We start from the raw sequence: 23,246 nt of genomic DNA, 5'->3' as shown, positions 1-23,246 counted from the left end.
AGCTACAAGCCAGTCTGCAGCTGACTGCACCCGCCATTCCCCTCCCCCATCCCCCTCCACAGTGCATCCAGATTAATGGAACCATTCTGTCTAAAAGCCCACCTTGCATTCTCATCCAGCTGCACTGGTGCTTAAACAGGGTGGAATTTAGGTTTTGTTTTATAGATATAGCAAGGAAACAAGACCTTTTGCCCACCGAGTCCAGACAACGATTGATCACCTGCTGACACGAGCTCTATGCTATCCCACTTTCTCATCCACTCCCCACACACTAGGGGCAATTCAGAGTCCAATTAGCCTACAAACCCGCACGTCTTTGAGATGTTCGATGGAAACCGGAGCAGCCGGAGGCAGACACATGCAGTGGCAGGGAGAACGTTCAAACTCCACACTGACAGCAGCCGAGATCAGGAATGAACCCTGATCTCTGGCGCTGTGAGGCTGCAGATCTACTAGCTGCGTCACTGTACAATCTTGATGCTTTCAAAATTTTATGCTGTTTGAAATAAGCAGCCTGGAGCCCCAGCTAAACCCATCTCCAAGTTGTTTTCCTAATGCAGGTTCCTACCACAACCAGAGCAGTGCTGAACTACTAGCTTCCTCTTTGATGACCTTCGGACTGTCCTTGATCAGACTTTGCTGGCTTTACCTTGTAGTAAACGTTATTCCCTTATCATGTACATTCCCTATACACTGTAAATGGATCGATTATAATCATGTGGTGTCTTTCTGCTGACTGGCTAGTTTGCAACAAAAGCTTTCCACGGTACCTCTGTACACACGTGATAATAAACTAAACTAGAAGTTAATGAGCTGCTGGGTTAGTTGACCATGGTGAATGACCTCTATGCACAAGTGAGTGCGGAATCAGGGGTTGATTAAAACGTGGGGAGAATAAAAGGGCCTAGTGCAAATGGGTGTTTAATGGTTGGCACAGGCTCGGCGAACCAAGTGGTCTGTTTCCGTGCTGCATGAGTAACACCAAACAGGATAAAGTTCCTGTCCAAAGTATGGATCTGCAGGGAATGAAGGAACATGGATTATGCCCAGGTAGGTAAGAGATAGTCCTGGCATCACGTTCAGCATGGACGTTGTGGGCTGAAGGGCCTGTTCTTACACTGCACTGTTCTATGTCCTAAGTAGCACCATGGTGAAGTACATCAGAACTAGATGGGTCAGGTTGGTCAGTGTGGGCAAGTTGGGCCGAAAGGCCTGTTTCCATGTTGTATGACTATATAACTCTAGAGGGGGGTCAAGTGCAGGAGAAAGGGAAGGAGGGAGAGAGGTGTGGAAATAGAGGTGTGGCAGTGAAAAGAGGAAGATACAGTTCTCTAATTGCAAACCACACAAAGCTTGCTTCTCACTGTGGTGGTTACAGCCGTGGGAGTATGTGGCAATTTATCCTGATTTTGGGACATCGAACGGACAAATTTAGATGTTCCTAGGATTAAAGCGCAGCAGTATTTAGGGATGATCAGAAGCTCAGCCAACACTCACCGTATGTGCAAAAGTGTGCTGTTGACCCATTGTCCCGGTACTCCTTTATAAATAAAGTACCAGTTGTTGGTCCAGGATCATCCTGATTTTAAGTCTCATCTTTAAGTCTCATCATCAAAACCCTCTCTCCTCAAAAACGTATTCCTGTTTTACAATGCTATAAATCTGTGCTCCGTCAATTCGAACCACTAGCTTCTACCAGTCTCCTCGCATCACCACTGCCAGCTATGCTTTCAACAGCTGGGGCCTTAACCTTTAGTATTCCCAGCCTGCACCCCACCCCTCCGTTAACAATCTGACTATAGAGAGATCCAACACGGAGACAGACCCTTCGGCCCACTGAGTCTGTGCCAACCAGCGATCACCCCGTACACTAACACTATCCAACACGCTCAGGAAAATTTTAAATTTTACTGAAGCCAATTAACCTGCAAACCTGTACGTCTTTAGAGTGTGGAAGGAAACCGGAGCACCCAGAGAAAACCCACGCAGTCACAGGGAGAACGCACAAACTCTGTACAGACAGCACCCTTAGACAGGATTGAACTTGGGTAAAGCAGCAGAAAGGTCTTGTCCTGAAACATCACATATACCTTTTTTCCAGAGATGCTGTCTGACCCTCTGAATTACTCCAGCATTTTGTGTCTATCTTCGGTGTAAACCAGCATCTCTAGTTCCTACATTGTAAGGCAGCACTGCTGTGCCACTGTGCCACCCTTCCTCTTTGATCAAGCTTTTGATTATCTGCCCTAATAACTAAAATAGAATTGTCTAATTGTGCTCATTATTTAAAAAAAAAAAAAAAAGGATGTTGCGAGTTACAGCTCTTGTTTGAACATCACTCCAGATGGAAGAGTCCCAGGAAATCACATGTGATGAAGCTCCCCAGCAAGGCACAGAAGGATTTGACCTACCATTTGACGCTAATCCATTGGAGATGCAGATGAAGAGCACTGATATCAGCGTTACTCTATGTTGCCTGTGGCTCTTTCGTACAATCATCCCATCGCACATGTTTCAAGCCAAGAGACTCGGGCCGTTCCGCGAAAATTTCAAACCTGTGTCAGAAGAGGAACAAACAAAAAGGACCAAAGGTCATGACACTGATCAATTCAACGAGATAACAAGCTTGCCCCCTCATGGCTCCAGGATATTCCAAGTCGTTTTATGGCCAATTATTACTTTTCAGTGCCCTGCTACAGGTAAAATTACACCTTTTGCAAACAGCATATTCCGATGAGGACCAACATGGTAAAGATCAGATCATTTTCCCTTGGACGATGTTGAACGAGGAAAACAATGGCTGGGACAGGAAAGATCACTGCTCTGATCTTCTCACTGGGCTCACCTGGATTGGGAATGCTCCAGTACAGGTGCACAACCTTTTATCCGAAAGCCTTGGGACCAGACACTTCTCGGATTTCGGAATTTTTTGGATTTCGGAATGGAAGATTTTTAGCGTAGATTAGGTAGGTTGCGCGGGCGGCTTGAAAAGTCTGGAGCGGCTGCCTCCTCCCCGGAGACCGGGGAATCATTGTAAATCATTGCTTAAATGTTAGTCAGTTAGTTTGGAGGGATTTTATGTGGTGGGGGGGGGGGGGGGGTGAAGGGGGAAACTTTAATTCTTAGTCCCCTACCTGGTCGGAGAGGCGGGGAGTGGGCAATGCCTTACCGGGTCGCCGTGCGGTAAGCTCCGGAGCGCTGTGGCCGCCGACTCCCAACTTCGCGGAGCTGGAGCTGCGGGCATCCGGCTGCGGACGGCGCTGGATTTGGAGCGCCGCGCAGCCAGGGGTAGAGTTGTCGGGGTCGGAGCTACAACCGGCGCCGCCCGCGGCCGGACGCCCGCAGCCCCAGCTCCGCGATGTTGAGAGTCGGCGGCCACAGCGCTCCGGAGCTTACTGCACGGCGACCCGGTAAGGCATTGCCCGCTCCTCGCCTCTCCGACCAGGTCGGGGACTAAGAATTAAAGTTTCCCCCTTCATCCCCCTTCACCCCCCCCCCCCCCTCCTTTCACATAAAATCCCTCCAAACTAACTGACTAACATTTAAGCAATGATTTACAGATGTTTAAGTGTTTCCCCGGTCTCCGGGTAGGAGGCAGCCGCTACAGTAGTACAGACTGTGTGGGTCTTTCGGGTCAAGTTTGGCGCCAAACGCGAGCTTTGGTGTGCAGACGACATCCTGGAAAAAATGTCCGGTTTTCGGAGCTTTTCGGTTTCCGGAACTCCGGATAAAAGGTTGTGCACCTGTACTTCCAACATGGGGACCAGACTTGGACTTTGCCATAGAGGGAGTACAGAGAAGGTTCACCAGACTGATTCCTGGGATGTCAGGACTTTCATATGAAGAAAGACTGGATAGACTCGGTTTGTACTCGCTAGAATTTAGAAGATTGAGGGGGGATCTTATAGAAACTTACAAAATTCTTAACGGGTTGGACAGGCTAGATGCAGGAAGATTGTTCCCGATGTTGGGGAAGTCCAGTACAAGGGGTCACAGTTTAAGGATAAGGGGGAAATCTTTTAGGACCGAGATGAGGAAAACATTTTTCACACAGAGTGGTGAATCTCTGGAATTCTGTGCCACAGAAGGTAGTTGAGGCCAGTTCATTGGCTATATTTAAGAGGGAGTTAGATGTGGCCCTTGTGGCTAAAGGGATCAGGGGGTATGGAGAGAAGGCAGGTACAGGATACTGAGTTGGATGATCAGCCATGATCATATTGAATGGTGGTGCAGGCTCGAAGGGCCGAATGGCCTACTCCTGCACCTATTTTCTATGTTTGGACTTTTTCTCCTTTGCAAATGGTGCTAAAATATGGCGACTGTGCATTTGTGGGTTGTTCAAAACAATTTCACTTTGCAGTGTACACGCGTCAATAATGAACCAGAGTAGTTTACTGGCATCTTTCAGTTGTATCTGACTGGCCAACTGTGGTTTAATTGTTTATCTCCAACCAAACACGACATCTACAAGATCGACTGGAGTTGTCGCCTTAAAAAGGCAGCCGACACCACCCTGGCCATGCTCTCGTTTCACTCCTGCAATCGAGAAGGTGGTATAGGAGCAGGAAAACTGTAATGTCCAGGTTCAGGAGAAGCTTCTTACCTACAACCAACCATCAGGCTATTAAACAGTAGAACCTCCAAAAAGACTCTGAACAAAATAGACCTGAAGGCATTATTTATGAATGTGTACTATTATTATTTATCTGTGATTTTTAAAAATATATCTAGATGGCATCTAGTGATCCGGCACCTCCTTTAAACTGGACAAAACTACAAGAGCGCACTTGAAATCCCCGTCAGATGTCCCACAGAAAATCTGGTGCATAATCCGGGTGAGGCAGCCAATCTGGACCCCACCAGGACTGCGGCCTGACCACAGCCGGCAAATCGGTTCCCACAGCCGACTTTGCGGGCCGGTATCTCGGCTCCTCAGTGGACCGTTCTGGTACCGTTGGACTCTCCCAAGGCCATGATCTCTGTTGGTCTGGCAAAACAGATAATCCAGAAAGGCTCTGGAACTAACAATGTCGGAAAATCGGTGGTGGACCTGTACTGAATTTTATTTGTTGTTATTTATTATGGCTTTTACAAAGTATTGTGCTTACATATCTGTGCTGCTACAAGTAATAATTTCATTGTTCCATTTCAGGATATATAACAATAAAACCCTCTTGACAAGAGTCTCGACTTGACTCTTCCCCTGCACCATGCAGAAGAGACAGCCAGTGTTATTTGCCCAAGTCTCCAAGTCCCTGCGTGGGACCTGAACAGACGATCTCCTGATTGACTGAATGGAAATGAAAAGAACTGCTAGAAAGCTTTAAGAAGGAACTGCAGATGCTGGAACAATCGAAGGTAGACAAAAATGCTGGAGAAACTCAGCGGGTGAGGCAGCATCTATGGAGCGAAGGAATGTGTGACATTTCGGGTCGAGACCCTTCTTCAGACTGATGAGGGGATGGGCAGAAGAAAGGAAGAGGTGGAGACACTGTTAGAAAGCTTTGGATTTTATCATTCTCTCTGCAAAGAACAAACTGAGTATTTAAAAGAAAAAGTTCATTTTCAAGTCCTGTAAAATTTCCTCATTAACCCAGAGGAATCTTTCTACAACACTGAGGCTTGCTTGGCAACCCTCCAATACCCTGCAACTAAACCAGGGGGGGGAAAAATCAAAGTTTTATTTTTTAGTGCTATTTTACTTCTCTCTAAACAATTTAGTATATTCTTAAATTGGAGATTGGGTGAAGAGATTGTTCCAAATCCAGTCAGAGAGCCCACACTCTGTACAGTTGCCAATCGAGAAGGCAGATGGGCAACACAAATGCACAATGACAACAGTATAGAGGTGGGATAATTGTGGTGAGGTGGGTCTGTGATGAAGCTTCAAAGGCCGGTCCCATCCAGCACCGGCAACATCAGCCATGCTCTGCCTTACCCTATAGCTCATTCCTGACTGTACAACACATGTACAACGATACAACTGTGTACTGGGGCGGCACAGCGGTTAGCATTGCTGCCTTACAGCGTCGGAGACCCGGATGTGTGTATAGTGTAGAACTAAAGTATGGGCAATTGCTGGTCGGCATGGAATTGGTGGGCAGAAGGGCCTGTTTCCACTCTATCTCTAAAACGAAACTAAAATGCAGACAGTATTTCCTTAATGCAAATGGCGGCGTTGGTCAGTTTACTCAGGATTACAAGCATAAAGCCTAGAAGATGAGAGAATGGGATGGTGATAATAGGAAGGAGGAATACTTTGTCACATGTGACTAGGCACAGTGAGATTCTTTGCTTGCATACACAATGTATACAGAGGGAAGTGATAATTCAATATTTGTAGTGAACTAGTGCTGAACTACTATCTACCTCCTTGGTGACCCTTGGACTATCCTTGATCAGACTTTGCTGGCTTTACCTTGCACTGAACGTTATTCCCTTATCATGTAAATGGTTCGAATGTAATCATGTTTTGTCTTTCTGCTGACTGGATAGCGCGCAACAAAAGCTTTTCACTGTACTGCGGTGCACCTGACAATAAACTAAACTGTAAACAGTCTCAAATCAGAGGAAGTAAGGTCTTTGGACAGAGGCATTCGCGATGCTCTTGGAGAGGGTGGTTTGGAAACTAGCTTCAACAAGAGATGAGCTGGGGCTGGGAGCAGCAGGGAAAGCAGCTCGAATCATTGCAATAGCAAGGGATGATAAAATCCTCTCACTCCCCCACACTTTCTAATGGTGCAGTTGGGCTGTGGGAGGCTGTGCTGCAGACAGATATGAAGCCTAACTGAAAGCGACAGATCTATTTGCCAACCAGCCAGAGTAGATAAATGCCACATTTGATGACTGCCGTGCTGTGAATTAACTTACTTCAGCAGAACCAGCTTCCCCACTGAGATGAAGAGAGAGGCTATTGTCACACCTTCACCTGCAAGGCTTGCACAGATGCTTTGTTCACCAACGCAGAAAAGCCCAATAAACGGTCGCATTTCCACCCACTCCCGAAACTGCCTTTTGCTAATGTGACCACAATAGTCGATGACTGTTTTTGAAAGGTTCTGTTTTTACAGCTGTTGTAAGCTCAGAACCTACTGAAGCACTTTACAGCTAATTTTGTACACAATTTGTAGTGTCGTTTCTGTTGTGATGAAGGTCAAAAAGCATCAATAGAATGAACCAACAGTCCTTTTCTCAATGAGCTGGTGGCTGGTAGACATTGCCCAGGGCACTGGGGAGAGAGTAGTCAGTCATCTCAATTATTCCTAACTTTGAACATTACTGGGCAAAAAAGTATAGATGCTGGAAACCCAAAATACTGGAAGCACTCAGGAGGTTAAATAATACCATGGAGCATAGCACAGTAGAACAGTACAGCACACGAAAAGGCCTTTCGGCCCATAATGTCTGTGCTGAACATGATGCCAAGTTAAACTAATCATTTCTGCCTGCCCGTGATTCATGTCCCTCCATTCCCTGTAGGTATCTGAGGAGCGAATTAATGCAGTGTTCTTGACTCGAAACATCAACTCTGTTCTACCACCATAGATGCTGCTCATTTTGCAGAGTGCTTCAACATTAAATGGCAAGGATGAAGTACGGTGCCCTATCTTGTAAGGAAATAGGAAATATTGGAAATACAAGTCGTGGCTTAGCTTAGACTAACCATTAACCATCTATTTACAATGGTCCCACTTTATTCTCCCCACATTCCCAACAAGCTACAAACTCACACCGGGGACAATTTACAGCAGCTAATTAACCTACCAACCCGCATGTCTTTGAGCCATGAGAGGAAACCTACATAGACGCAGGCAGAAGAATCAAACTCCATACGGGCAGCACCAGGGATCAAAATTAAATCTAATGGGCCTGTCCCACTTGCCGATTTTTTCAGCGATTGCCAGCGTCATTGACTGACGTATCAGGTCGCCGAAAGATTTTGAACATTTCAAAACCCAGCGGTGACGAACAAAATGTTGCGACATTTGAGGAGGCACCGCGCATCAATACGTCGTCACGCCGCGTCACCGCTGCGACCATGGGCGACTTTTTCGGTGACCTGATACGTCAGTCGATGACGCTAAAGGTCGCCGAAAAAAATCGGCAAGTGGGACAGGCCCTTAAATCTCTGGCTCTGTGAGGTAGCATCTCTACTCTTCTCGTTGCTTTTTAATAATAATAATAATAATAATAATAATAATAATAATATCTTCTATTGTCATTGCAAATAGGTGCAACAAGATTTGGTTTGCAGCTTCCATCCGATAGTCATAACTTAAACAACTAATAAAATTTAGATAACCCGAGAAACATGATTTATTAAAAAAAACCCAGTAAAACAGTCTAAGTGCAAATATGTCTGTGCCGGGTCGATGTGCGTGAATGCAGTTCATGGGGGTGGGGGGCACTCAGCAGGGCCGGTTCGGGCCGGTTCAGAGCAGCGATAGCTCTGGGGATGAAGCTGTTCCTGAGTCTGGAGGTGCGGGTGTAGAAGGCCTTGTAACATCTGCAGGAAGGTAGGAGTTCGAACTGACTATTACAAGGGTGTGATGAGTCTTTGTGGATGCTGACGGCCTTCCTGAGGCACCGTGTGTAGTAGATGCCCTCCAAGGCTGGTAGCTGTGTCCCAATAATCTTCTGCGCCCTGTGGACGACGCACTGAAGAGCTCTCCTCTCCGCCTCCGTGCAGCTGAGATACCACACAGAGATGCCATACGTTAATATGCTCTCTGTGGTGCAGCGGTAGAAGGTTGTCAGCAACTGTTGGGGCAGACCAGTCTTTTTCAATGTTCTTAGGAAGAACAGTCGTTGCTGTGCCTTCTTGACCAGCGCAGCGGTGTTGGTGGACCATGTGAGGTCCTCCGAAATGTGTGTGCCCAGAAACTTAAAGCTGGACACTCTCTCCACACTTTCCCCGTAGATGGAGATTGGGGCGTATTCTCCATTATGGGACCTCCTGAAGTCGACAATCAGCTCCTTGGTCTTGGAGGTGTTTAGTGACAAGTTGTTACGTGAGCACCAGTCCGCCAGGTTCTGCACCTCCGCTCTGTATTTAGTTTCATCACCGTTGGTGATCAGCCCAATCACTGTTGTGTCGTCTGCAAACTTCATGATGATGTTGGTGTCGAATGCAGGAACACAGTCGTGTGTGATGAGGGAGTAGAGCATGGGGCTCAGTACACAGCCCTGTGGTGTGCCGGTGCTCAGGGTGATAGTGGAGGACAGGTGCGGGCCCAGTCTCACTGCCTGCGGTCGCTCCGTCAGGAAATTCAGGATCCAATCGCATATCGGCGAGCTGAGGCCTAGCTGGTGGAGTTTGGTGGTGAGCTTGGTGGGGATGACCGTATTGAAGGCAGAGCTATAGTCAATGAAGAGCATCCTCACGTACGTGCCCTGTCTGTCCAGGTGAGTCAGGACAGTGTGAAGAGCCAGAGAGATGCCATCCCCTGTGGATCTATTTGCCCTGTATGCACATTGATGCGAGTCCAGTGAGGCAGGGATGCTGGATTTGATGTGAGATAGGACCAGTTTTCAAAGCACTTCATGGGTATTGGAGTTAAGGCAACCGGACGGTAGTCGTTCAGGATGGTGACTTTTGACTTTTTCGGCACCGGCACTATGGTAGTTGTCTTCAGGCACTTGGGGACCGTTGCCAGTGATAGAGACAGGTTAAAGATCCTCGTGAATACCTCAGGCAGCTGTACAGCACAGTCCTTTACTACCCTTCCTTGGACTCCGTCTGGGCCTGCAGCCTTGCGTGGATTGATCCTACGCAGGGCGCACTGTACATCCTGAGTGCTCAGTGTTAAGACCTGTCCCTCTGCCATGGCCGGGGTTATTCCACTCCTGGTGGTGTTGCCAGTTTCGAAGCGGGCAAAGAAGGTGTTTAGCTCGTTGGCCAGTGTGATATCACTGTGGGGGCAGGCGGGGCTGCTCTTGTAGTCAGTGATGTCCCTGACACCCTGCCACATGCTTCTGGTGTCCACGGTATTGAAGTTGTCTTCCACCCTTTGCCTGTGGGTGTCTTTGGCCTTTTTTATACCTTTGTTCAGGTTTGACTTGGCAGCACGTAGGCAGAAATGTCCCTGGATTTAAAGGCATGACTGTTGGCAAATCAAATTCCTTGTATGGTTACATACTTGGCTAATAAATTAATTAATTACAGTTAAGCACTCCTGAAGGAACTGAGTGAGTTCTCAGTAACATCTCAGGCAAAAGACAGTAAACTCGGAGTAGCAACCTGTAGTTTATGCTCAGCTTAGTCAGTGAACTGCAACTTCAATCTTCAGACGCTCATGAGGTTTGATGTCAGCCTTACATCGGGTTTACACACAGCTGGCAGAGCAGAGACAGCTCCGTCTTCACTGAGGCAAAACCCGAACCAACTCTCACAATGGTCAGAAGCAGGAAGAACGTTCAATTTTCTTGCCAAACCCAGATGATTGATCCCTGTTATAAGGCAACAAACTACAGATCCCTTGAACTGGAAATCCAAATTGAAAATTGGAAAACTTTAGAAATGAGGAACTGCAGATGGTAGTTAATACACAAAAGGACACAAAGTGCTGGAGTAACTCTGGGTCAGGCATCATCTCTGGAGAACATGGATGGGTCATGGTTCAGGGTGACTTTTTTTGACTGATTGTAGGGGGTGGGAAAGAGAGGAGAAAGCTGGAAAAAGGGCGAGTCAGGACAAAGCAAGGCAGGCAATAGGTCAACACAGGCAAAGTGGTGCATTTCCAAGAAGAAACACTGGGGATACTCACGGGGCAGACAGCATCTTTGGAGGGAGAAAGAGTCACATTTCAGGTTTACGACTCTGCACCAGAACGGTTTCCAAAGTAAACCCCAAGGGTCATCTTATGCATGAAGGACACTTTGACTGGACACACTGTACAGGCAGGTTCTGGAACTCATGGACCCATGACCCTGGTCAAAGCACAGCGAGGCCTGGCAATGCATTAGCATGAAATTCATCAACCTGAAACATTAACTCTCTTTCCCTCTCCACTGATGAATATTTCCAGCACTATATTTTTACCACAGGGTTTCCTAAAACAGTTGTGTACTTGTGAAGCCACATCACACAAACTAAATAATTTAGTCCTCTCTTTACTGGCGAATGGTGTCAAGTTTTGCATGCAAATGTGCCTGTTTTTAATGTGTCAACATTGGCTCAGTTGCAGCGTGCTCAGGAGTCTACAAGCAAGCCGTCCGTGGCTGCAATTCCTAGTCTGGGCATGCAAACGCAAGGCCGTAGTACTGCAGCACCCAGGGAGTGTTGGAGCCCCTGTATCTGAAGGGCCTGCTGCTACTCGTTTTAGCTGCACAATTTTGATATTTGGCCACCCAGTACAAGAGGAGGGGGGGGGGGGGGGGGGGGGGGGGGGGGGGAATCTCCCTGTCGATTTGCTCTTGGACCTTGCCAAGATGGTCATTCACGGGTCCAGGCAGTCGAAGGGCCTGCCACAGTTGACTGCCTTCCTTCTTCAGGGCCTACGTCCATGGATAGGGAGCACACGGTGTCCAGGGGGATTCTGGAAGTTTTCCATGAACACTGGTCGCCGTGGTAGGGGGGTGGGTGAGGGGGGTGGGGGAGAGGGGGGTTCGAGTGTATTACGGATAAGGTTGACAAGATTGTAATTTGATAACTGTATGATTGTAGTTTGCAAACTTCCAATGGCAGTCTTGACCTTTGCAGTAGATAGACACAACATGCTGGAGTAACTCAGCGGGACAGGCCGCATCTCTGGAGAAAAGGAATGGATGACGTTTCGGGTAGAGGTCCTTCTTCAGACTCACTTTTTGGGTAGAGACACTTCCTCAGACCCTTCTTCTACTGACCTTTGCAGTGAACAAAGCTCCTTGTTAAGGAAAGAAAAGGAGCGTTGGAGATGCCGTCACTGGGACGAGATGCTAACGCAAAGAAACAGAAGCAGTGTGGTACGTGGTCCTCTAAACCTCCTCCAGCATTCGGGAAGGTCGAGGGCCATCTTGTACCCAAGTGTCCAAAACCCATCAATCTTGTCGGCACACTCAGCCTTCTGCAGTCTTCATGGAGGTAGAGAATTCCAAATATTTACAACATGCCGTTCGAATAAATTTCTCCAAAGCTCAGTCCTAAATGACTAACTGTGTGTCCCATGAGTTGCCCCTCCCAGTATTTGACTTACCAGTGAGAGGAAACAGCATGCATGGGAAAAAACTGCAGATGCTACACCGTAGACACAAAATGCTGGAGTAACTCAACGGAACAGGCAGCATCTCTGGAGAGATGGAATGGGAGATGTTTAGAAAAGAGACCCTTCTTGACCCGAAACATCACACATTCCTTCTCTCCAGAGATGTTGCCTGACCTGCTGAGTTACTTACTCCATCATCTTGTGTCTTTCTTCAGAGGAAACAGCATGTCCCCCACATTGTGCAACCCCTCTCTGAGCCCTCAATGTCCCGGCAGGGCTATTGCTCCCTCTTTAAGACTGCAGAGAATGTGGGCCAAGTCACTCTATCTTCCTCCACAGTTTGACTTGTTTATCCAAGGAAATGCCTCCTTGCTAAACACTCCACTGGCTCCGTGATCACTACAAGACATCAAACCTCATACGAGTCTCTCACCACAGTCCTGCCAATCTCAGCATGACTTTGGTAGTGAAGTTTACCACACTTTTAGCCTCGCTAAATGTTTGAGAACCAGAGGACATAGGTTTAAGGTGAGAGGGGGGGGGAAGATTTAATAGGAACCCGAGGGGTAATTTTTTTTTACATAAAGGGTGGGTGGTGCATGGAACATGCTGCCGGATTAGGTAGTATTGCAACATTTAATAAACATTTAGACAGGTACATAGATAGGATAGGTTTAGAGGAATATGGGTCAAACACAGGTAGATGAGACTAGTGCAGATGGGACAAGTTGATCAGTGTAGGCAAGTTGGGCCGATGGGCCCGTTTCCACTCTGTATGACTATGATTACTGTGCATCTTTTGTCCAACCTCTCAACCCGTTCGCCCACATTCCTCTGCGGATAGATATTTACTGGTTTCTGGCCACTTGACAAAATATTCTTCCCAGAGCGCTCTCCCTCCCCCACATATTTACCTCATCTGCTATTTCCCATTTCACCCACCATTGCCCTCTTACAGATGGCAAATCTGCCTCACCTTCGCTTTCCAAACCTAGATTTGCATAATCAGCAAGCTTGGATGCATCCCTTCGCCTTTCTTTTTCTGTCATGTAAATCGTGGACAACTGAAGGCTGCCGCATGTGACACTTTAACCAGTTAATCACTGCTCTGCCTCTGATCTTCAACCAACTCAGTCTACATTACATCCAAACCCCGGGGCCTTAAACAGAAGTATAAGCTGCAAGAGAGCCCAATTTCACAACGCAGTGGTGCTCCCTCCCTCCATGGCTCAGTTCAAGATTTATTTGGCAATCACCATGTTACCGGCAAATTAAATCTCAATGCGAAAATATGTCATCGTAACAGTGGTTAGACACAAAAACTGGTGTAACTCAGCGGGTCAGACAGCACCTCTGGAGAAAAGGAACAGGTGACGTTTCGGGTTGAGACCCTTCTTCAGACCGAAACATCACCTGTTCCTTTTCTCCAGAGATTTGGTCTGACCCGCTGAGTTACTCCAGCTTTTTGGATCTATCTACGGTTCAGGCCGGCATCTGGAGTTTGTACCTACATGTCACAACAGTGGTCCCTCTCTTTAAAAAGGGGAGGGAAGGGGGAAGAGGAGAGACAATGGCTGCACACACGCACATACACGCTGACCAACACAAGTTACAAGTGGTCACTTGAAGTGAAACACAGTCTGTTCTGCTTTCTCAATCGCAGAAAGTTCCAACAAGGAAATACATTCTGGTTCAGCAGGAGAATTTTCTATAATTATAACATGAATAACCCAACCTCTTTCAGCAATTATCACTGCTATTTCCACACTCCCTTGTGGATTTTAAAGAAGTCAATGTAGCCTTTACATTCACATATCGTGGCTTATTCACTTGGATTCCTCAGAGTCACACAACAGAAACCCAAATACAAATGGCAAGGCAAGCCAGATATTGCAGTGGTTTAAATCTATCCTTCCATCCAAGGTATCCTCAGTCACAGTCTAATCCAGAATACCAGCTCAATCATGTCTATCTGGTCTACCTCGCCTTCAAGGTTGGCTGCGAGAGGCGTCTTTGTGCAACAAAGGTGGACAGGCGAGGAGAGGACGTCGGTTGCTGGTCATCCAAGAATGGCAACAGTTGAACACCTTACAGATAGCACCAGAGATCAGGGTGATCCAAGGTCTTTGTTCTTGAGGCAGCAGCTCTGCCAGCTGTGCCAGCTGTGCCACTGTGCGGCACTGAATAGGGCACCACTCATCACAACTGAGTGTGGGGAACTGGACTTGGAAAATTATGCCAAAACATGGCGTCTCTTGCACACGGCTCAGTAGACTATTTCTGTTCAATTGCTAATCGGGGATGGTATGGCAATGCTCTCTGTTGGACTGTTTGTAAGAAAATAATTTAACTGTGTGTTTGTACTTCAGACATGAAGCACCATTAAATGCCACTACTGACATAGGCCCCAGGAAGCAATAGTCACAAGTATAAACTGTTATCAAATCATTGTGAGAGAAGAATGAGAGGGAGCATTACTTGATATCAATGTTATACACTGATCCCACTCTGGGATGGCGTAGTAGGTCAACGTTAAGGAAACTTCACCAACTCATCCTACACCTACCCAGGAATATGTGTTAGGGCAGAGAGAGCTTTGTTCCTAACCCACACTATCACATTGCAGGGATAATGTATGTTTAAAATGGAACCGTCTATTTGACTGGATGATTATACCGATTGCTGAAGAAGCACTCTGAAGAGTAGAGTGCCCTTCTCTAGCATCAGCTGTTGCAATACCAGTGCACTTTATGGAGATGTACATCACTAGAAATAACCTTCAGTTATGAATAAAGACATGAACCAAGAATCAATCCCAAACATTGTGAAAAACAGTGGCGCAGCGGTAGAGTTGCTGCCTTACAGCGCCAGAGACCTGGGTTCGATCCTGACTACAGACGCTGTCTGTACAGAGTTTGTACGTTCTCCCCGTGACCTGTGTGGATTTTCTCCTGGAGCTCCGTTTCATCACACACTCCAAAGACATACAGGTATTTATGCCGATTGGCTTGGTATAAATGTAAGTTGTCCCTGGTGTGTGTAGGATAGTGCTAGTGTACGAGGATTGGTGGTTGGTGGGCTGAAGGGCCTGTTTCTGTGCTGTATTTCTAAACTAAAAACTAAACTAAATCTCTAAAACCTCACTGTGATAGTTCCATGGTGCAGATCTGAACACAATGATTTTCAAGGTGCTGCAGTCTGACACCATTCGGTGCCAAACCATGCTACATGTGAATTACTGCTATTGATATCACCCACAGGCCTCTGCTGGAAGTGAGTGCACATTACTTCAGGCTGGGTAAAAGTGAAGCTGTGGTGACATGCTTACAATGAGCAGAAAAGGACAATGTCTCCTCTGGTTCCTGCTCTGATGTAATTTATGTATTGTATTTATTTACCTTTCTTGTACATCAGTGGAGCTGCACACTAAATCTCGTTGCACTGACGTGCAATGACAATAAAAGATATATTATTATTATTATTATATTAACTCTTGCCTGAGACTATTGTTGCACAGACACTAATGCAATAATGACTTCACAAAATGCAACAAATAAACAGATCAACATGACACAGAGTGTTGGAGTAACTCAGCAGGTCAGACAAAATCTCCGGAGAACACAAATAGGCGAAGTTTCAGGTCCAGACCCTGAAGAAGGGTCACGACCCAAAGCGTCACCTACCCCTGTTCTCCACTGATGCCGAGTTACTGCAGCACTTTGCATATCAACCAACATCTGCAATTCCTTGTTTCTACAGATAAACAGATCACTTGGCCCATACAATGGACTGTGTCACAAGCACCAGCTTAATTCTGACCCCTTTCCTCTATTGTCCTTCAGCTGAATACACTTGGCTACACTATTCTGAAACACTAGCAAGTTCCCTGCTTCAACTATTACTCACACATTGCTAACAACTACCATATTAAACCCTCCTAGCTACTAACATTCATCGCAGGCATCCAATGCCCCTCATTATATATCTCTTCGCTACAGAAAACAATGCCAACCTACCTTTTTCCTTTTATACTCTCACACATCTTTGTCCAGTCACCCTTTAATCCCCACCTCTGCCTCCCTCGACTCCCCAGGTTATGCTTCCTCATACCAGACGGTACTTCCTCCAACCTTGGACACCGAATTCTCTGCTCACAGAGGGTGGCTGAATGCAGACCATGGAGATGAAGCCATTAGGTGGGGTAGCCACAGGTGGGAGTGGGATGTGTTGAGGTGGTTAGGGTCACGCTTGTCAAACCGACATCTGGGCTGGCTCAGCCATGAAGCATTGATTTCTGCCAGACTGAAACTCAGGATTAAATTTAACCCTCTAACCCACAAAATGGCCATTTATTAAAACAGAGAGCAAAACCGGAACATGTTCATGCAGCACAAGCTCATGTGGGCGGCACAGTGGTACAGCTGGGAGAGCCACTGCCTCACTGCGCCAGAGGCCCAGGTTTGATCCTGACATCGGGTGCTGTATGTGGAGTTTGCAAGTTCTCCACGTGCTCCGATTTCCTCCCACTTTCCAAAGAGGTGCGGGTTTGTAGGATAATCGGCCTCTGTAAAATTGATCCTAGTGTGCAGGGAGTGGAGGTGAAAGTGGGATAACAGAGAACCAGTGCAAAAGGGTGATGGGGGGATGGCATGGACTCGGTGGGCCGAAGGGCCTGTTTTCAAGCTCTATCTTTAAACTGGACGACCAGTACAGAGCCATGCAATGTAAATAGGTCAACAGCGACCTATAAGGGAGTCAACCAACGCACATTGGCAGCTACTGTATCACCATTGTCAGGAGGCGTTTCTTGCCCGGAGCTCTTCAAACCGTATCTACTTCCTCTTGGACGCAAGGTGATACTGATAACTGCGGTGGCTCAGCGGTAGAGTTGCTGCCTTACAGCAAAATGCAGCACCGGAGACCCGGGTTCGATCCCGACTACGGGCGCTGTCTGTATGGAGTTTGAACGTTCTCCTTGTGGGTTTTGTGGTCTCCTTCAGTTTCCTCCCACAGGTTTGTAGGTTAATTGGCTTGATGGATGTAAAATTGTCCATCTTCCAGTATAGTCCCTGGTGGACTCTTCGGAAGGTACAAGGAACAAGCCAAAATAAAGTTTATTTGGGAATGAAAATGCTGCGAATGTCGTGCAGTCACCTAGCCACCACGCTGGGACCAGCTGTCGAGGCCGATATCAGTCCTAGCCTTCATAGCGGGACAGCTCGCCCGGCCAGATCAGTGGGAATGAATCAGTGGGATGTTAACACCTCACATGTTGCGTCCCCCACTAACAGCCCAAGCAACGATTTATAAACAAAAAAAAGCCACCCACGCCACTCTCAGCTGTGACGGCTGGTCTCGGAACTCAACATTACGAAACATATGGGGCAATTGGATTCAGAGATAGATTCCGGCTACATTCGGAAGAGAAAGTCATTTAAAAAAAATGTTTCTCTACTGGTGCTTTTCAGCGAGTCTGGCTCAACATACAGACTCCTTTTTTAACACTCACGCATTTGTGCAAATAAATGGCTTGGTCTCCTGCAGTTTATTTAATTTGGGCTGGCGGTAAAGGATTAAGTGAAACCTTATTCCAGAAATACATACCCCGGAAAAAAACCCGCCGGGTTGGTAAAACAACGTAGTTCTTTCAAACCCAAGTTATGTCACCCTGAAAATAAAAAGTTTGGGGATATTTCCCCCCTAACATAACAGAAGGTCCTAGTTGCAGCAGCATTGGCACCCTCCACAAGACAATATGCACACGTATACATATTCAGGGCGAATGTTTAATTCGTGTCAGTCCCTGCCTTCCCCCAGTCTCTTTACAACACAAACCCGGAAAGAGCAGCAGCCGTGGCCGCAGCTGAAACTGCCTCGCAGACAGCCCAGCCCCGGCCGAAACTGACAAAGAAAGGCCGGGCTTTAAAGGAAAAAAAACACTCACCCCCCTCCCGAGTGAAGCGATCGCATGAAGAGCAGACGAGGCCGACTTTCACATGGTATCCATCGCAGACACAACAGTATCCCAGGGAAAGCGCCGTGTATCCGATTTCACGAATGTATCCGCAGACGGGGTCCGTGCATAGGATCTTTGATCAGGATTCCAAAATGTATCCGACCGCCGGCGTTAACCCAGCAGAGGACGTATTTCCGATCGCTAATGTATCCAGTCGCACCTTCTCTGCTCACTTCCTCCTCCAAGCATCCCTCAGCAACTGCATTCGCCACAGCTCCTACCAATGAGGCGCCACGGTCAAATCGGTCATTTTTTTGGATTTGCAGTCTTAAAGGGACAAGCCCGGCTCTCTTTACTAAGAGTGCATTTACCCCCCAGCAGTCGCCAAGGCTCCCAACTGTGACCGAATGGATGTCAAGCAGCGAGGTCACCGTGATAGACTGATTGATTGAAAGTTATAGCGTGGAAACAGGCCCTTCAGCCCACCGAGTCGATGCTGACCACCTGTCACCCGTTCACACTGGTTCTATGTAGAAACGAGCAACTGCAGATGCTGGCTTACACAAAAAGACACAAAGTGCTGGGGTAGCTCAGCGGGTCAGGCAGTATATCTGGGTACACAAAATTGCTGGGGAAACTCAGCGGGTGCAGCAGCATCTATGGAGCGAAGGAAATAGGCGACGTTTCGGGCCGAAACCCTTCTTCAGACCGAAACCCTTCTTCTTTCGGCCCGAAACGTCGCCTATTTCCTTCGCTCCATAGATGCTGCTGCACCCGCTGAGTTTCCCCAGCAATTTTGTGTACTTTCGATATTCCAGCATCTGCAGTTCCCTTTTGAACAGTATATCTGGGTAGTCTGATAAAGGGTCCCAACCTAAAACGTCACCTATCCATGATCTCCAGTATTTTGTGTTCTTTCCTAGTTCAAGGCTTCTAGGTCCATTTATTGTCACATGTGCCAATTCGAATTATCATACGGCCATACTAAAAATAAGCACCAAGACACACAACTACATGAAACTTAACATAAACATCCACCACAGCGGATTCCCCACATTCCTCACTGTGGTGGAAGGCAATAAAGTCCAACTTCTTCCTCTTTTATTCTCCCGTGGTCGGGGCAGTGGAACCGTCTGCAGTCGGGGCGATCGAAGCTCCTGCAGCCGGCGGGCGAAGCCTCCGTGTCGGGTCGATCGTTATCCCATTACGTTATCCCACTTTTGCAACTTCTCCAACACACAGGGTGGGGAATGGGGATCAATTTTCAGATCCAATGAACCTAGAAACCTGCATGTCTTTGAGATGAGGGAGGAAACCGGAGCACCCAGAGGAAACCCACACGGTCACAGGGAGAATGTGCAAACTCCACACAAACAGCTACATCCAAGACCGCAAGAAATTGCATTGAATTGTGGATGCAGCGCAGACCATCACACAAACCAACCACCCTTGCATTAACTCCATTTTATACCTCATGCTGCCTCGGCAAGGCCAGCAGCATAATCAAGCACGAGTCTCACCCTGGCCATTTCCTCTTCTCCCCTCTCCCATCGGGCAGAAGGTATAACCCACATACCTCCGGATTCAGGGACAGTTTCTTCCCAGGTGTTATGAGACAACTAAACCATCCTACCAACAACTAGTGAGCATTCCTGGACTATTATCTACCTCATTGGTGACCATTCGATTATCTTTGATTGGACTTTATCCTGCACTAAACGTTATTCCCTTTATTATACATCTGTGCACTGTGAATGGCTCGATTGTAATCATGTATTGTCTTTCTGCTGACTGGTTAGCACGCAACATAAGCTTTTTACTGTACCTCGTGACAATAAACTAAACTGATAGACTGATAAAGTGACGGACTGCAGAACATGGCCATTAAAGCAGGCTGCACGAACGGAGAGAGAGAAAATCTGAGCCAATATCACAAATGGTTAACTGCAATTGTCTATTTATTTACATAGACCATAGAACAGTGCGACACAGGAACAGGCCCTTCGACCCCAATGTCCGTGACGAACATGATGCCAAGATAAACTAATCTCATCTGCCTGAACATTTACCTTACCCATCCCTTCCCTGCAATGATCAGCATCTATCTGAATTTTAAACACAGTGGCTGCTTTGTTCATTTCACATACCATCAGCAGTCATTGAAAGCTGTTTAACATGTTTTTCCCCTATTGATTAAATGCTCAGTCATAGTTGTTTACATGGGTTTAAGTTTCTTTCAAGAAATCTGAGGTCATGATCCAGGCTGGCAATTTAGTATGACGCTGTGCTGCTAGGTGCTTCATCTTTATAACAGGCATTCACACTTTCATCTGCGAGGCATTAAAGATCTCAGGGCAGTGTTTTATTTTGAACAAGAGGTGGGAAGATTTCTGTGTGGTCATTATGAGCCCCTTAACCATTGTAAATAATTAAAAAACAGATTGTTTGCACACTAGTTCATGGCACTGAATAAGAACCTGCTGTGTGCAACATGATATCGCATTTTCCAATGTGGCACCAGGATGTAGATTTTATGACACATTTACACCCCACATTGGAATTTTTTACTGGCATTCTGGGGTGAAGTCGGAGGCATAGATTCATAGTCATACAATGTGGAAACAAGCCCTTTGGCTCAACTTGCCCACGCCAACCAACATGCCCCGTCTACACTAGAACCACCTTTTAGGTTAGGTTAGTTTAATTTACAGCGCGGAAACAGGCCCTTCAGCCCACCAAGTCCGCGCCGACCAGCGATCTCCGTAAACTAGCACAATCCTACACACATGGGACAATTCATAATTTATACCAAAGCCATTTAACCTACAAACCTGTATGTCTTTGGAGTGTAGGAGCAGAATAAGGCCATTTGACCCATCAAGTCTACTTCGCCATTCAATCATGACTGATCTATCTTTCCCTCTCAACCCCATTCACCTGCGTTTGCCCCATAACCCCTGACACCTTTTATATTTAAAAGGTATTGGGACAGCTTCGTGGATAGGGAACATCTTGATGGATACAAATCAGGAGCAGGCAAAAAGTAGGACTAGCTCGATTAGGTGACATGGGTGGCATGGTCCAGTTGGGCTGATGATCTGTTTCTACCTCACTGGAGACCCTTGGACTACCTTTAATCGGACTTTACTGGACTTTATCTTGCACTAAACATTATTCCCTTGGTTATGTATCTGTTCACTGTAGATGGCTCGATTGTAATCACATATATTCTTTCCGCTGACAGGTTAGCATGCAACACAAGCTTTTCTCTGTACCTCCGTACAAGTAACAATAAAGTAAACTAAAACTAAATCTAAAACTTATTTGGCACCCTTTTGAACAATACATACCTCCGTTACTGTCCTTGTCAGGGCATACCAGATCCAAGTCATTTGCTGTACCATAGAAGAAGTTTCCAAATGTCACACGGTCCTTTTTTTACTGATGACCATAATTCTATTCTCCCTTGTTGCACAACTCTATGACTCTAAGATTTGTGCAAGAAAATCCCAAAGTCCATAGTGCAACCAAAGACAGTACATAGAAGTTCATACTGTAGCTGAAGTCAGTTTTGTGCAGTTGGTTGTTGGGAAGAAGTTATTCTTGAGCCTGGTGGTCACAGCCTTTGGGCTCCTACACACGATGGTAGGAGTGAAATGAGTGCGTGGCAAAGGTGAGGTGCTGCTTTGATGATGTTGGCTGCCATTTTGAGGCAGTGCCTCCTTCGATGGTGGGGAAATCAGTACCTGTGATGGACTGGGTAATGAATATCATTCTCTGTAGTCTGAATGAATGAATACTTTATTGTCACATGTCACAAGTCACCGTGAAATTCTTTGATTTGCATACCCAAGGTATGCAAAGTGTCACCACATAAAGGGCGCGACAAAGTTACAAAGTATCCCGCCCCACGTCTACCTTTGTTCTTCCCTCCTCTTCCCTCCCTCCCGACGGTTCCCCCACACTAGATCCTCCCCCTTCCTTCACAGCAGTCTCCCTACACTGGGTCCTCCTTTGTTCTCCATTCTCCATTTCTTCTTCATTCCTGGGCATTCGATATGCTAAACCAGGCCATAATGCAGTCAGTGAATGTGATCTCCACTGCACAACTGTAGAAGTTCGAGACAGTATTCTTTGGCATACCGAATCTCCTCAATCTTCTACGGAAGCAGAAGTGTTCATGACAAGCATATTATCTGGCACCATGCCTTTGGAAAGTCCGTGTATACCATGTCAACTGCATTTCCCTCACCAATGTTCTGTTGGCTCGCAACAAGCTCCATGAAAATAGTTCAACAAGATTTGCTTTTAATAAAACAAATTAGAACTAACTTGTTTCAATCAATCCACACTTGTCCAAATGACTGCTGATTCTGTCCTTGATCATTGCTCCATCCTTACTGAGGTTAAAATGTCTGACCAATAGTTGCTGAGTTTGTTTCCACATCCTTTGTTGAACAAGGGTGTAACGTTTGCAGATCTTCCATCCTCACATGCATCCACAGATCTTTGGAGAACAAGGGCACTCTGTCCCTTCCACTCTTGATTAGGAAAAGCCGCTGTTATTGAGATCTCAAATGCAGTGCATAGAATCCGTATAGAGTGCATGTATAAAGGCAGAAGAAGCAGCCAAGCTTACGAACCTGCCCCATCTGTAGGAGTCTATGGGTTCCACACTGCCCTCACCAGCCTCCTCACAACCTTGAGAGCCTGAGAGGAAGCAAGTCATACTCAATGCCAAGAGACAGCTGAAGAAGTAGTATCAGTGAAATCCATTCCATATTAATTGCTGCCAGTTCTAATGAAAGCTTGTGGACCTAAAACTTCTCCCTTAAATTATTTCGCTCAAGAGCTGTTTGCTCAGAGGTTGTTTACAAAATTGAGCTCCCCAGATGAGCCAGCAAGCATGTGCCCCATCCCATGTTTAGTTTGTTTAGTTTCGTTCAGAGATACAGTAAGGAAACAGGCCCTTCAGTTCACAGAGTCCGCGCTGACCAGCGATCTCCATGGAATACCACTACCCTACACACTAGGGACAATTTACGATTTTTACCGAAGCCAAATTAGCTGACATACCTGTACGTCTTTGGAATGTGGGAGGAGAAAGG

The 23,246-nt window shown here is 46.7% G+C and overlaps 1 protein-coding gene across 3 annotated transcripts in view; it reads right to left on the bottom strand.

The window, feature by feature from the left end:
- The window catches only part of susd6 (sushi domain containing 6), a 59,481-nt gene extending 41,066 nt beyond the window's left edge, over positions 1–18,415 (bottom strand). Inside the window, exons 1-2 of one of the 3 annotated variants that reach the window (XM_033026796.1) lie at positions 18,130–18,415; positions 2,412–2,557 (exon numbers count right to left, since the gene is read on the bottom strand). In XM_033026796.1, the coding sequence (XP_032882687.1) occupies positions 2,412–2,511 (100 nt within the window). In that variant the 5' untranslated portion in view covers positions 2,512–2,557; positions 18,130–18,415. Of the gene's footprint in view, positions 1–2,411; positions 2,558–18,126 lie in introns of all 3 variants that reach the window. The other 2 variants (XM_033026795.1, XM_033026797.1) reach the window with 2 other exon arrangements.
- Between the last annotated feature and the right edge of the window lie 4,831 nt (positions 18,416–23,246).

Source organism: Amblyraja radiata, chromosome 9 (assembly GCF_010909765.2).
Source record: "Amblyraja radiata isolate CabotCenter1 chromosome 9, sAmbRad1.1.pri, whole genome shotgun sequence".
Taxonomy (NCBI): Eukaryota; Metazoa; Chordata; class Chondrichthyes; order Rajiformes; family Rajidae; genus Amblyraja; species Amblyraja radiata.
Note: the sequence above shows the minus strand (reverse complement) of the source record. Positions and strands in the feature narration are given on the sequence as shown.